General features: G+C 44.7%; 2 protein-coding genes across 3 annotated transcripts in view; one reads left to right on the forward strand and one right to left on the reverse strand.

Annotated features, from left to right (window-relative positions):
• Positions 1 to 237: 237 nt before the first annotated feature.
• Positions 238 to 6,185, reverse strand: RBBP9 (RB binding protein 9, serine hydrolase). Of its 2 annotated transcripts, none has more exons than XM_025212127.1 (5): positions 5,546 to 5,669; positions 4,148 to 4,301; positions 3,273 to 3,378; positions 2,506 to 2,591; positions 238 to 2,224 (listed from the first exon to the last, which is right to left on the reverse strand). In XM_025212127.1, exons 2-5 carry the CDS (start codon positions 4,188 to 4,190, stop codon positions 1,998 to 2,000), a joined length of 462 nt encoding a protein of 153 aa, XP_025067912.1. In that variant the 5' UTR covers positions 4,191 to 4,301; positions 5,546 to 5,669; the 3' UTR covers positions 238 to 1,997. The 2 variants fall into 2 exon arrangements, with proteins under 2 accessions (XP_025067912.1, XP_006030510.1); XM_006030448.3 differs by having other exon boundaries at positions 239 to 2,224; positions 4,148 to 4,190; positions 5,546 to 6,185.
• Positions 6,186 to 6,497: 312 nt separating this feature from the next.
• SEC23B (Sec23 homolog B, coat complex II component) overlaps positions 6,498 to 14,761 on the forward strand; it is a 27,553-nt gene continuing 19,289 nt past the window's right edge. Inside the window, exons 1-7 of the mRNA XM_006030449.3 lie at positions 6,498 to 6,592; positions 10,383 to 10,618; positions 11,841 to 11,898; positions 12,623 to 12,709; positions 13,449 to 13,685; positions 14,228 to 14,286; positions 14,650 to 14,761. The exon at positions 14,650 to 14,761 is cut by the window's right edge and continues 69 nt beyond it. Coding sequence (XP_006030511.1) covers positions 10,398 to 10,618; positions 11,841 to 11,898; positions 12,623 to 12,709; positions 13,449 to 13,685; positions 14,228 to 14,286; positions 14,650 to 14,761 — 774 coding nt within the window. The 5' untranslated portion in view covers positions 6,498 to 6,592; positions 10,383 to 10,397. The remainder of the gene's footprint in view (positions 6,593 to 10,382; positions 10,619 to 11,840; positions 11,899 to 12,622; positions 12,710 to 13,448; positions 13,686 to 14,227; positions 14,287 to 14,649) is intronic.

Here is a 14,761-nt window from a genome sequence, read left to right on the forward strand (position 1 = left end):
GGCTCTTGTGGGCAGGTTTGTTTTCAAATACAAACTATCTGCCACAGGACACAAAGCCCAAATACCCATTCCAATGTTGAGAAGTGTTTGCAGGACTCCCTGGCCTAGGCTGTCCTTTACCTTCTACTGCCACACTTTTTCCTCACTGACTACATTACCTGTACACCTCTCCTGGGAAGCTCTCTAAGCCTCCTAAATGTACCCCACCCTTATCAGTAGATCCTTCTTACCTGTTAACCAGCCTTACAGGGCTCCCTGTTTCTACTTTTATTTGGACTACATGTGTGTTTATAGGTTGGCTACTGATAAAAGAAGCAAGAGACAGGTCTATGGATTAACCTTTTACTGTTTACAATTGAAATCACAAGTATACCCTTATCCCAGTATGTCTGTCTACCTGACCCAGTACAATGTAGATTCTTACCAAAACCACCTGGAGAGACTCAGAAGAAGCAAGGAGGAGGATGGGACACAGATTAGCAGTGACCTCCTGTGATTTACTATTTTGTCCAATTTTTCTTCTAATTTATACCCCTCCTATTTATACACGGATCACTCAAACAAACATTTTTTTCACCTGAGACTTTGGGAACTGGACTGAATCAATTTTTTCTAGAACCTTGGAGACTGTAGAGTAAATGGGCTTTATATTTTTGTGAATATTACCATTTTTGGAAAGGAAGATTTCTTATCTCCTTTCACCATCTTGGAATGTTGCTTGTAACTGTCCTGTTTTCTTTCTCCTTGCGTTTTACGGTCTTCTTTGACAAAGTGGCTTTTGTGTTTACAGCTTACCTAAGAAACCTAGTACAAATATATCTGTTATAGCAAAAGTGCATCTAAGACATTTAGTTACAGTGTATTAGATGCGACTTGAAAATTAGAACATCATTAAAACTCTTTTCTGATCTTTCCAAAATGCTGAGTGAGAAATTTACTTCTTCAAAGCAAAAGAAATATATAGACTATGATATTTTATGATGATATTATAACAGCTTTGCATAACATATTAAAAAGGAAGCTATTTAAGTACAAAGCAGTACTGAGATTTTTGTCTGATGCCCTTTTTACCTGATTGGCTCACAAGTCTAAGTGACTGCTTTAATTATGAATATTAGCAGTGTCTGGTATGAAGTGATAGGATTTTGCAACTTGATGTAACTCCACTGGCATTACATCTGCTTAATTTCATTGCTAACTTTCAGACCAACTAGTTACTACTTATTTGAAATAATAAAACTAAGGAGTTATGCTGACAGGAATAATACAGAATATTATCCTTCTAAAGCACAATGTTATATGGTGTTACTGGGTGAGGCTCTTTGGTCTGTCAGAATACAAGTCCTAATGGTCTTGTCTTGTGTTCTCAAACTAGGTTCATGTTTTGAACCATGGGTGCTGGAATAGACACACATACCATCTCTTTAAAATGAATTATCCATACTTTGTGTAACAAAAGTCACAGGATCATGAGATTTAAAAGCTTTGATTTTTTTTTACAGATGGTAAACAATCATCATGGGAGTTGAAATGTGCAATCGAATCAATGTAAAAACAAACAGACTCTACAGAAGAAGGTACATACTCCATGAGCCACATGGCAAAACTGAACTGGGGACCACAAGACATGATATGGTATATTAGCTCCTGACCCAAAACCCACTGGCATTAAAAGAAAGATTCCCTTGAAGCAAGGCCAAGGTATGGACCAAGGTCTGGTCTGATCATAGGGTTAGCTGTACTCTTTCTTATTTTATTTGCATTACATTTCTTTGAACTTTCCATTCTTAAATGAACAGCTTTTCTCAGTTACCAGATAGCATGGGAGCCAGGAGTGCTGGCAGAGAGGTTATAGCTTTGCTACACCACACATGGTCCTTCAGTTACATTTGTCTCACAGAGGGCTGCAAATCTTTGCTCTTGGTCATGTCTGCTACAAAGATATGTACAGTCTCCATCCCTGAAAGCAAGGTGATATGGAATAAGGGGACCCTGTTTCAGGCAGACCCATCCAAAATTCCCTTGACCACACTGACTAACTCTTGGAATTGAGTGTTCTGAAAATGACCCCTGTCTGTGTATTTGTGTAGCTCTGCAGCAAGCCCATCAGCCACTTCCTGCTGCTCACTCCAGGGAAGGAAAGGATCGTCTGTGGAACCAAACTGCACAATACGACGGCAGTTAGACTTAATCTTCTCCCACTGCCAGGGTCGGTTAAAGTATCCTAAAGGGCACAAAAACTACAGTCATGGAACTGAACGTTTCATCCTGCTATTCAGCATTTAATTTTGCGTGAATTTCCAGTACAAAAAGATGTCTTTTTGGCCTGAGTGGCTGTACAGGTGCACAATACACCTTGGGAAGATGTTACTATCCTCTCAGTGCCAAACATACAGTTCCAGGCTTGGCAACAGGAGAATGTGAAAGGACAAGTGTCCCTTTTTAATCAATGTAGGCCATTCTACTTAACTGGTGTAAGAGGATGTCAGGCCTAGGTCAACTTACCGCTTGCTCTCTCATTGTTGTCCCCCAAGTCAGAAGTATAAGCCGACACTAAAATAATGGCATACACCTGGTGAGTTTCTGAGTACCTGTGAAAAATGGGAACCTGGTGACCTAGCTCGCATATACTTTGTACTTCTATTTAATACACAGAACATACCTCCTTCTTCATTATAAACCTGGTGCTCCCAAACATGGTTTGTGCTGTAGGTTTTTCATTTTCTTTTAAACAACCACTTTAATATATTTCTTTCGATTCAGTTTTTCATTTAAAGGAGGAAGAGAAACAGGCAACAGCCAAAACCAAAACAGCGAGTAACTGGATCTGATTCAAGGGCCTTACACTTTCCTTTACACAAAGATGCATTGATGTTCATGTAAAAACTGTGGAGAGGGCTGCAGTCCCAGGCAACTCCCCAAAGCATTTTAAGGTGGGCCATGAAGTACTGCACATAGACTATTACATTACATTCATATGCAGGTGTTTTACTGACTTCTTTCTCCCCCCCACAATTATTGTATGTGTAGCTCGGAGCAGCCACATTTAACAGCGAATAGAAGATCCCTATCCATCTATTTATACAGGGCTGTATTCTACTTATCTCACACACAGTACTAATCCCATTACATGGAGTTTACTCCCACTGACATCAGTGAGTGAGTTGTACCATTGACTCAAAGGAGGCAGAACTGGGCTCTTGGAGTTCACATAGGACTCACTCTGCAAACTAGGAAGCCATATGCAGTGACATGCCCCATTTCCCCCATACCTCATAGCAGCAGCTGCACCAGAACTATGTCCAATAATGATAGTCTGCTTGTCACAATGGAGTTCCGATTCCATGAATGGCAGCCAAATGCTCTCTCGAGCAGTAACTGGTTTTCAGAGAGAAGAGAGTTAACTGCTTTGCATCTCCTTGTCTGGCAAAGAATGAGGTTCATAGTGACTAGCAGGTATGTGCATGTGTGCACATTATGTCTTCAAACAATTCTCTCTCCAGTTCTCAGCACATTTAGAAAGGGGGCAAGTTAACAGTTTAGGAGACTAAAGGCCTCTGTTTATCCCCAGAATGGCTGAAGTGTACACTGTAGCAGTGCAAATCCCCCCCACAAATATTTGCTAGCGTTTGGCTGTCAGTGATGTCTCTAGGGATCGGTCTCTCTTGGATAAGGCTGCCACCTGTTGTGGTGGTTTGGATGCTGTGGACATCAGTCCACTAAAAACTGGCCCAAGAGTAGGATCTTTTTTTGAGTTTTTCTTGAATTCCTAGCAGAAATCTGGAATATCAGCCAGCATGATCCCTTCCACCCAGACCTCTCTGTATGTTTCATCTCATTCTGGGATGAGGGATATCTGAAGCATGTAAGGCCTAGGCAAGCTTGTATGTCCCTGGACAATAATTGGCCTAACATAGCATTGACATCAGCATCCACAGCTCTTTTTCCAACAAAGATTTTGAGCAGCCAGATTGTGTGCTGTGGCTCTCCATGCGGCCTTGGGAAAAGACTGTTCCTCACATGGAGCAGTGACCTCTCAAGCATTAAGCCATCTGCTTAGATAAAGCAGGCTTGTATTTATTTTCTAGAAATATTGAAGAGGCAGAATATGGCAAGAGAATGGAACACAAGCAAAGAAAAGACTTACTTGGATCAGGCATATTTCGAAGTAAACACTGGAAACCAGGCATCTGTCGGAAGAAGAATAATGACTGCACTCTGAAGTGCAGTTTCACAGCAAGCAAAGTTTAGATGACTATTGCATTGCCCTTTTCCTCTAGTGGGTTTTCCATATTATCAATCTGCATGGTTCAGAGTGAAATTTTGAGCTCTTGTGGTGCATGACAGTGTCACAGAGGCAAGGAGAAATTGCAGTTAGTGTTCACATAGCGCTTTAATTGGAAACCCTAAGAATAATGACATGTTACTAGCTGTACTTTAAAAGTTCCTACTCTTTTGAGAGCTATTACAAGTTCTACTCGTAGTCCCAGTTTTAACTATGGGGATCCTCTTTTGCATTTGCTATAAGGTATACCACTGCTTGGTGACCAATCTGTACACTCACGGGCTTGCCTCTCGCTAAAGCAGGGGTGGGCAAAATGTGGCCCACGGGCCAGATGCAACCCGCCAGGCCATTTTACCTGGCCTGTGGGGCCCCTAAAAACTTTAGAAAATATTTATCTGCCCTGGGTGGCCCTCGATTGCTTGCCAAAACTCGGTAAGTGGCCCTCCGCCCAAAATAATTGCCCGCCCCTGCACTAAAGTCATTCCTTTATTTCTAGTACTGGTTTTCTCCTCCCAGTGAAGGCTTGTGGCTCTGATGGGCTGCACTGTATAATAGAAATCCCTGAGTGGAATTACAGGGAGTCTTGCTGTCATTAAACCATCCAGACAAGTGAGAATACCTACAGGATCAATAAAGCAGCACACTGAGTCCTTCATGTATCCTCCTCTCAACTAATGCAGCTATGTCAGGTTTGTTTCCTGGGGGGAGAAGAGGAAGCTCTGGCAGAGCCTGGTAGAAGGGTGTTATAGAATAAAAAAAAGGTATACAATAAAAGTCACTTCTTTCTAACCCTGAAGTTCAGTGTTAGAATACAAGTATAGAATATGGACTCCTCTAAACAATAAGGAAAACAATACACTCTCTAAAGCTACTTTGTCTCTCTGCTTTATAAGCAGGGGTTATTCCTCCCCCCTTTTCTACAGCCCATCTGCCAGCTGTAGATTTATAGCAACAGTTTAGATATGTAGATATATATATTTTATTTTTAAGGACACTTTTTCATGTTCCAGGTCAAATTAGCCAGATCGGTTCCAAATCGTTTGAATTGTTCAAGAACCTTACGTGGCTCTACAACCAGCAAGTATTCTCCACCCCAAACATTTCCGCCTGGGGCTTCAGATACTAAATGTATATCTGTACGAGACAGAACACAAGTGAGAGACTAGGAAGAGGAACGAGGTCTCGGTAAGGGGGTATTCTGAAGAGCTGAGAGGAAAGAAGTCTGAACCGAAGATGGATCAAGCCTTTAGCCACACTCACCTTCTCTAGCTGTTTCTGTACCCATCCATACCAGTTAGATATCTCCACATTGCCTGCCCCATTCCCAGGGACTATAACAGCTTTGTTGGGAGAAAGCTGCGTCTGGGACATGGCTTTACAGCACAGGTCAGCCGGAGAAACACTGTTCCAAACCTGGAAGGGGGCAGCTGGGAGCTAAGGCGGAAAAGAGGCATCCTGGGAGTTGTAGTTTTGTTGTTTAAAAAAAAAGAAAAGAAACAGGGTTGCAGCAGAGTGGGTGCATGGGTGTTGTTGACCAGCTTCTTTCTGAAATGAAGGTCAGCTTTGTGAGTCTAGATATTCCACACAGCAAATAAAATCACATTGCAATGATCAAAGATAACTGCCACTTATTTGATTTCTTCTTTCATTTTTCTGTTACGTGTGCGTGTGCGGAGCCTAGCATAATAGAGTCCGGGTACGTGACGGGGGCTTCTAGGCACTACCCCAATACAATTGTTTTTATTCTTTTCAACAGATAACATTATCTTCCTGCCTAGAGTGTGGGGGCTGGACTCGATGATCTTCAAGGTCCCTTCCAGCCCCTAACAATTTGTGAATATACACGCCGGGATGGAAAGAGTCTCCCTCCGGCACTTCCCCACAAGAAGGGCAAGGGCGAGTCAGCAGTGACGCCCTCAACCCCCGCGCTAACAGTGGGAGGAGCCCGTCCTTGTGACGTCATGAACGCTCCTCACAGAGGCATCCGCCATCTTTGGTAGGGGCGAAACTCTCTGGCGCTGCGGCGGCACCCTTATCCAAGCTGGCGATGGCATCATCTCGGCGTAAATGCCGAAGTGGCGCCATATTAGGTGAGGGCGATGCCGCCACGCTGTCTCTAGCGCTGCCATGTTGCACAAGGGCGAGGCTGGCGCTCAGGCCCCTGGGCGCCGCCATGTCGCGTGAGGGCGCGGCCATCTTGCTTGAGGGCGGGCTGCCGGCGCTGAGCTGTCCTTTTTGGGCGCGGAGGCTGCTGGGACGGAGCTCAGTGGCGGCGGTGGAGCGGCTTGGGTCGGCTCGGCTCGGCAGGTAGGGATCTCGGGGTGCTGCATTGAGGGTCTGCTCCCCGCGTATCGCTGCTGGGGGAGGATCCCATCGTGGGGGTGGGCTCACGTCCCCATGGGAGAGAGCGGGACCCCCATTGCCAAGGAGCCTGTCCTTGCTGACGTCATAAACGTCACAAGCCTGTTGGGTGGGTGGCATGGGGCCCCGCGTGCCGGGCTCAGCTGAGGTCCACGAGGTGCCCCCCCAGCTGCTGCACCCGCATCGTCCCAGCGGGCGCCCAGTATCATCCCCCCTGCTGTCCTCCAGCCCCACAGGTAAGGGCTGCACTGTGGGCCAGGCATTGCGCTGCCAAGGCGCAGGCACTGGGGCCGCCCGCGTCGTGGGTGCCAACCTCCGTGGATACTGGTTGCCCCGGTTTGGGCTCCTGGCATCCCTCGGGAACGCCAGCTCTTGGTGCTCACTCTTTTTCTGGCAGCGGGAGAATAACAGCCATTGTGCTGCCTTGGAGAAGTTGGGCCTGCCTTGATTTGTGGGGCATCCAAAGGCCCGGACCGCTGGGTTTGGGAGGGAGGATACTGGCTTGATGGTAGAGCCACGCAGACTTGGCGGTGGAGCTCTCTCTGCTCAGTCAAATTTTGGAACTTGACTATTGGGCTTTGTCCAGTTGACTTTGGAAATTATTAGGCCTTGGTCTGACGCTGGGGATCCCTATTGGAAGTCTCTGAGTATATCTCATGTGAGTCAGGTATACGCACTTCGCTGTGCCAGCTCCGCCAGTCTAACCCCAACGCCAAGGTGATGAGCTGGGTGCCACTAGGAGCTGGGCTGGGATGCTGGCAGCTTGGTCCACTCTGCCAGAGATGCAGGCAGTGGTGTGGCATTGACGTGAGGCTGTGTGGAGCGGAGCCGGGAGAGAAAGGCAGCGGGGAGAGGAAGTGGAGCTGTGTCACGAGCCAGAGGAAGATGTTGGGTCTGTTTAATCTTTCTTTGTAGCAGGGAACAGTATTATCAGCTGTTTCTCATCATTAAAAAAAAATTGTGGTCAGGTTTGAAGTGCTGTGGGCTCAACTCATTCCCCCAACAGAAGCAGAATTGGCTCCATGGGGAGGAAGAGACACACATGTGCAGTTTCCTCTACTTGGGTTTCAGGTCATGAAACTTCTTAAAGCTTTGAGGGTGTGGGAGGAAGTAGAGGCTACTCTTCCTGAGTCTCTGTATTTCACTGTGTACAAAGTGAGGTTTGGAGCCAAAATATTTACCTTTAAATTTCCACCTTGACTTATACACTGTATCAATACTTTTGAGCCTCAGCCCTGGCTGAACCCTGGCCCAGCCCAGCCCTGCCCTGACCTGACCTGACCCTCTTCACTTACGACAGCATCCCTGTTGCTGGAGGCCATGGGGCCCAGGCCCAGTCTGAGTGTGGCATGTGGGCCTTGACATCACAATGGAGACGTTGCTCGGCTAGGCACTAAGTCTGGCCCTGGCCCCTGCAAGCGGTACTGGGCTCAGCACTTGGCTGGGATGGCCTAGGCAGTGCTGCTCGTGGGGATGGGGCCATGCCAGCCAAGTGTGGCCCCATCCCCTGTGAGCAGCATTGCAGCATGTGTCTATCCTCCAGGTGCCTGGCCTGCAGTGTGGGTGCACAGGGGCTTGTATAAATCGACCCCATATTTCTGATCCAAAAAGGTAGGTCAACTTATACACCAGATATATGAAACTCCTAACTTTTTGGATCAGAAAAATGGAATCAACTTATACACTGTGGCGACTTTGTACACCATGAAATATGGTAGATCTGCATCTTTTCTAACAGGAGAAAACCAGGTAAGTGTGTTAGGGACCTTGTGTGCTATTAGTTATGCATGTTTTCTGTCTGGAGAGCAAAGTGATGTTTTTTGTTTAAAGCAGGGGTGTCAAAGATATGGCCCACAGACTGGATCCATCCCAAGCAGCTGTATCTTCTGGCCCTTGGTATGGCCTACGGGTCTCAGAGTGATTCACAGGTGGTATGCAGGCTGCACTGGGTGGTCTGGCACATTGCACAAAGTGCTTGCTCTACTTTGTGTCCTGGAGCAGCAGAGTAGCCACCACATGCAACCCAGGCCCTGGTGGTGGTGGCTCTGTGGCCATATACCATCAGCCATAGAAGGACTGGTCTGCACACTGCCCCCACTCCAGCCACTCCAAGACGCACATGGGATCTGGAGTGTAGGCTAGTCTGTGGGTCCAGTCTAGCCCAGCCTGCAGACTGGCCCCATGCCACTCATCTGGCCCATGGGACTGGATGAGTTTAACACCTGTGGTTTTAAGAATTACGTATTGGACATCTGTTCAAAAACCCATCCCTTTGCCCTGGTAATGCCTCACGTATTTCAGTTTCCTAAATCTCCCAACTGTGATGATGATAATGAATAGGGCAGCTCTACAGCAATATTTGGATTCTTCAGTCCCTTTGAGCTCTTGGTTGCATGTGTGGGAACTAGAGAGGGGCACAGATGATTAATTTCTGGTCATCAGGAGGAGATTGGGTCTTGATGGTGATTGTTTTGGATCTATTTGCAGCCCTTGACACTGCTGACTCTTTACATGTTAGTGGGGGACCTATGTACTTGATTTGCATGGATCTGACCTTTCCTTTCTCCTGGGTGCTTCCCATTTACAGCTGGTCATTTGGGGTGACCTTTGCCATGTGTCCCAAACAAGGCTCATGCTTCTGGGGCTGCAGAGAGACTTTAACTGCTCTGCCACTGTATCCCCTGACTGTAGTGATAGTCAGACAGGTTTCTTATCTGTACCTGCCAGGGAGGGTGTGTCCTGTTCCTTTTGGATACAGACGTTGATACAGTCTTCTACATATCTGTCTTGCCAGGGGATAGATCACTGCAAAAATAAACTTCACATTGGGTTGCTTTTTGAAGCCCTTCAAAAACTTCAGCCAGTACTGAGCATGGCTGCCTGTAGCTGAGGGAGATTCAAATCTGGCACAAGCTACTGGCTTGGATCCAGGTGCTGTTTAAGGTCACGTTTCTATCCTGGAAGCCCTAAATAGTTTGGATCATGTTTACCTGGGAAACTACTTTCCCTGCTGCATGCCACCATAGTAGCTGAAATTAAGTGTTCAGGTGACAAGCCCCCTTCTGTTATGCATAGGAAGGGCTGGGGATAAAGTATTCCATATGAAGGAGCCTAGGAGCTTGCAGTTTACATACTCTTTTAGTCCACTCAAGTTGGAATTATGGGATGGGAGGAGTGGTTCCCATGCTCTTTGGATGGACAGACCTCTGTTAGCCCTCAGTATTTCTTACAGATCACCTTATACCCTTATCAGTTTGGGAGTTACTGGTCTAGAGACTGAGGAAGACAATGATGTTGGAGAACTAGAATGTGACGTATGAATAAGTCTTTGTAGGAAAAAGATAGTACAGTAGTTTTGTTTGGGGGTTAAGGTCTTCTTGTGTTCTTGGGGAACTCTGAACTCAAGTGGCCTTTAAATATTTCTTTGCTACCGTGAACCCAGTACTGGTAAGTGCTTCATGGAGGTGGCTGTCGTTGTCCTGGTTTATTTTATTGCGGGGTTCACTAGTTATGTCACCCGTTTCCACATCCTGTAGTGTCTTCTGCATATGTATAACTTTACCCATGTGAGTAGACCTATTGTTGTCCGTAAATGTTAGCAGGAATATAGATTCTTCAGAGAAGGGATCTTGTCACCTTATATTTATCTGCCAAATATTACTCTCTTTTTGTGGTGCTGTCAGCCTAATAAGCAGTTCTTGGATGAATATGTCACTACTATTGTCCTTCCTTTCAGAATCTGTCTGATTCCATGGCGACGTATCTGGAATTTATTCAGCAAAATGAAGAGCGAGATGGGGTGCGTTTCAGCTGGAACGTGTGGCCCTCCAGCCGTTTGGAGGCCACAAGAATGGTCGTGCCCTTGGCGTGTCTGCTGACCCCATTGAAGGAACGTCCAGACCTGCCGCCTGTACAGTATGAACCAGTGCTTTGTAGCAGGCCAACTTGCAAAGCAGTACTGAACCCACTTTGGTAGGCATTCTTATCTATACATGTTAATAATGGATGAAAATAGAGTTTATGAGAATCTGTTTTTTTTTCTTGAGCTCCACCACTTTCTGTCTCCTCTCAGGTCAATGTCTGTCCCAAGAGACTCTCTAAATAGAGTGTTCAGAGACTTAAAATGGCTGTGCAATTTGTGATAAGTAAATTTGGCCACTGTCGCTCAGAGTGGCCAAAGTGAGAAAGAAGAAAAGGTGGGATGCAGAAACAAATGATTACCCCGGGCTGAGATAGAGGGGAACTGTTAAAGGAAAACTAGAATCGATGTGCAAACAGTCCTATTATCATCACTGAGAAATTAACCCTACCTGATATAACTTAATTAAACAAAAATATTAGTTAGTTTCCACATGCCATAATGGTGTGCTCATTAGATTGCGATCTTGCTAGAGAGGCTAGAAACCAAACCAATACACAATCTTCTTGCAAGATTTGATGTAAGTAGAAAGGTTTTGTTTGTAAATTTGCTATTATTTTAGAGAGGGAAGCACTTTCTTGTCTTAAACTCCCAGTCCGGTCATATATCTTATGGCGTATTGGGAAGGGGATAGGAAGACATCTTTTCAGCTTGTACAGCACCTGTCCTTGACTGGGGCTTTACAGGTACTGCTGCAAATACAAGTAATGAGAACATTCATTGTGCTCAGAAATATTGCTTTCCTTTGTATGTATGTACGTGTTGCCTCCTGAATTAGAAGCAGTGTAGCCATTTTCAAATGATGCAGTAGACAGCTTAATTGGCTCTGCGTTTTCACAGTGCTGATTAGCTCACCTGCAGTGCCTTGCTAGTGGGCTCTGTTGCTTTTGGTTCATTCAGCAGTAGCTGCAATTCGAGTAAGCTGATGTCTGGCACAGCACGTTTGAAGGACAGACATGCATTATGAGTCTGATGCCCTCTAACCCCACTATTAACATTAAAGGGTATATATTGTGGATTTAAATTTTTTTCATTTACACAAAAGTTGGAATGTTGTTATAGCTGTGATGGTCCAGGAAATGTGTGTGAGGCAAGGATTTTTTTTGTGATACTTTTACTAGTCCAACTATATAGTTGAGGAGACCTGTTGGACAAGCTTTTGGACATCAAGTGCCCTTCCTCATGTTACTTACATTTTACCTCTAAGCCATGAGAAGTGGTTGGCTATGAAATTTATACCTTTGTACTGACTGTTCTCTCTTTCCTTTCTTCTAGTCAAGTGGATTATCGAGCCAAGCTCTGGGCTTGTAACTTCTGTTTTCAGAGAAACCAGGTAGGTTGGAAAAGTGCCTTGTTCTTTCATTTATCTTATTACCAGCTCCCTTCTTACCTCAGTGTATTTAACTGAAAGCTTCACTTAGTGACGGATGTGAAAATAAGCGAACGTTTTTGGTAACCAGATTCTCCTCCTTGGCCTCTTTCTTAGTGTGTTTCAATCAGCACTGTGCTAATGAGCATGGTGGATAAAATATTCAAGTCTCGGCACATCTTTAGGTCAGTTTAGCCAGCGTGCAAGCTGTATGCGGCAGATATGAAGCTGGTTTTGTGCCATGTGTTTGGCATGGTCCATATGTATGATGTGAGGACAGGGCACATTGTCCTCTGTTCTTCCTGAATAGGAAATTTCTGTGCTGGAAGTGGACATCTTGCCATCAGAAACATTACATCATATGACTAGATAGTCTCATCTGATAAGTAGGTGGCCCATAAAACTTTCATCCGAATCGAATTCTACTTCATAGCTTTCTACCCACTGCTGCCTACCATTGCCATCCATTCATAGTGAAACAGCTGTGCCATAAATGCCTTTATTCAGCTAAAAATGTTTGTCACAGTACCAGCAAATAAGTGATTCAACTGTAGGTATTTGAATTAAACACTTTCCCCTATTTTTATCTCGCACGTCATAACCATCGTAATGCAGAAGATGCCTTTGTAATTGTACATATAATTGGCAGTTAAATTCCTTACCCTAATGCTCCGTTGTTTTTTTTCAGTTTCCTCCTGCATATGCAGGCATATCTGAGGTGAATCAGCCAGCAGAACTTATGCCTCAGTTTTCCACCATCGACTACATTGTTCAGGTAAATTGAGAATGGTCAGGTCTGAAGTTCTCAGGGAACATTTAAAATGTACATGTATGCTGAAAGATGTGTTTTAATTACAATGATGTGACTGAATTGTTTCCATGAATACAGTGCATTTGGTTAATTAAGGAGAATTTAATATCCCTCTTAGTTGTCTGATCTCTTGGTTACACAATGTATTTCTATCTGGTTAGCTTAAATTAGGTTCTTGTAATTTGTGTATTCATCTTAAGGTGAAGCCTGGAGAGGGGAAATTATATTGCCTTAATGGTCCCCTCCTTGGTATTTGATTTTAATTAAGAGAGAAGCTGTGTTGTGAAACTTGTGGTTACCTGCCAACCTACTGACTTCAGTAGGTGTCTCCGATGACTTCAGATTAAGTCACAAGAGAGATAAAGCCTAATAGGGCTTGCTTTGCCTGCTTTGTGTCTTGTTCTTGGTACTTCCAATTATGTTAAAAGTAGCCTGTCTTTAGCTGACCCTGCAGCAGAGTACTGAGGCTCTAGAGGAATTCTGTGATAGCTCAGAAAGCTGGCATTTTATTTTGCAGTCCTAACCCTGTGCATTTTTCTTTTGCAAGACTTAAGGATTTCCTTATTTTTATAGAAATATTTTTACCATATTTACAAAAGTCTGAAATCCTTTTGTTTTGTGATAGCTCCCAGCTAAAGGAGGGGTGCAGAATGTGTCACTTGAGTATATACAGACCCACTAAACCTATTTCTTTCTGCATCAGCGGGGTCCTCAGACACCGCTCATCTTCCTTTATGTAGTTGACACGTGTTTGGAAGAGGAGGACTTGCAGGCACTGAAGGAATCCCTGCAGATGTCCTTGAGCCTATTGCCCCCAGATGCTTTGGTGGGGCTGATCACTTTCGGCAGAATGGTCCAGGTTCATGAGTTGAGCTGCGAAGGGATTTCCAAAAGCTATGTGTTCAGGGGGACCAAAGATCTGACAGCTAAGCAGATACAGGTATGTTCTACGCTCCTTTTCTGCTCTTAATACAATGGGTAGCTCCAGTTAAGTGTTTTTACACTTCATTTCCAACCCTGAGCTAGTAGAGAGCAGAGGAGAGATGGTTCAGTGGTAAGGGCTCTGCATGTGTGCTATTTTTTCCCTCTCCCTTCACCTCTCCTGAAGCTGTTGAAGTGACTGTCTACCTCAGTGTTTGGGAGAACTGGTACCAATTACTCTCTAGGTACCACTGTAACACACATGTTACAATAGGTTATTAACCTTGCAATGACTTGTGTTTAAGTTTTTACCGTACCCCCACACTTCCTGTGTGATCTTGAGCAGCACACTTAGCTTTTTTGAGCTGTCAGTCAAATGGACATAATAGCAATACTCTACCTCATAGAGCTGTGTGAGGAAAAACGCCTTAATAGCTGCAAATCATGCAGATACTGCACAGATGGGAGCCAACTATGTACCTGTGGTAGATGGATAAGTGGTAAATAGGTTTGATGTTTCAGTAATAAGTTCTTTGCCCCTCTGTGCCTTGTGTTCTGTAGGATATGTTGGGTCTTACGAGGCCAGCTGTCCCTGTTCAACAGCCAGTTATTTCAAGCAGGTAAGTCTCTACAAAGCACTATATACAAGAAGGATAGAAGAGGGCAGGTGCCTGATATTCAGTATCATCTATTTCCCAAAAGTAACCCTTGTAAGATGACTTGGATTGCACTATTTAATTGTAGTGACTTATTCAAAACTGTAACTTTGATTGTTGAGATGTGTCTATAAGGTTTATTAGAGCAGTGGACAGTCTATAGGATTTTTGGAGTGCCTTCTTCTGTATTATCTTTTGAAAAGCAAGATGGACATAGTCCTTGGTATCTGATGCAAGTTAAATGCATTGATACAATTTTTGTAAGCAAAGCAGATGCTTCTTCTCCAAGCTGTATAACCTCATAAAAACCCTTTTCAATTCTTTCAGGTTTCTGCAGCCTATACACAAGATTGACATGAACCTGACAGATCTGCTCGGGGAGTTGCAAAGGGACCCATGGCCAGTGACTCAGGGGAAGAGACCCTTGCGAACGACCGGG

This window comes from Alligator sinensis, unplaced genomic scaffold, assembly GCF_000455745.1.
Source record: "Alligator sinensis unplaced genomic scaffold, ASM45574v1 scaffold21_1, whole genome shotgun sequence".
In the NCBI taxonomy this organism is placed as follows: domain Eukaryota; kingdom Metazoa; phylum Chordata; order Crocodylia; family Alligatoridae; genus Alligator; species Alligator sinensis.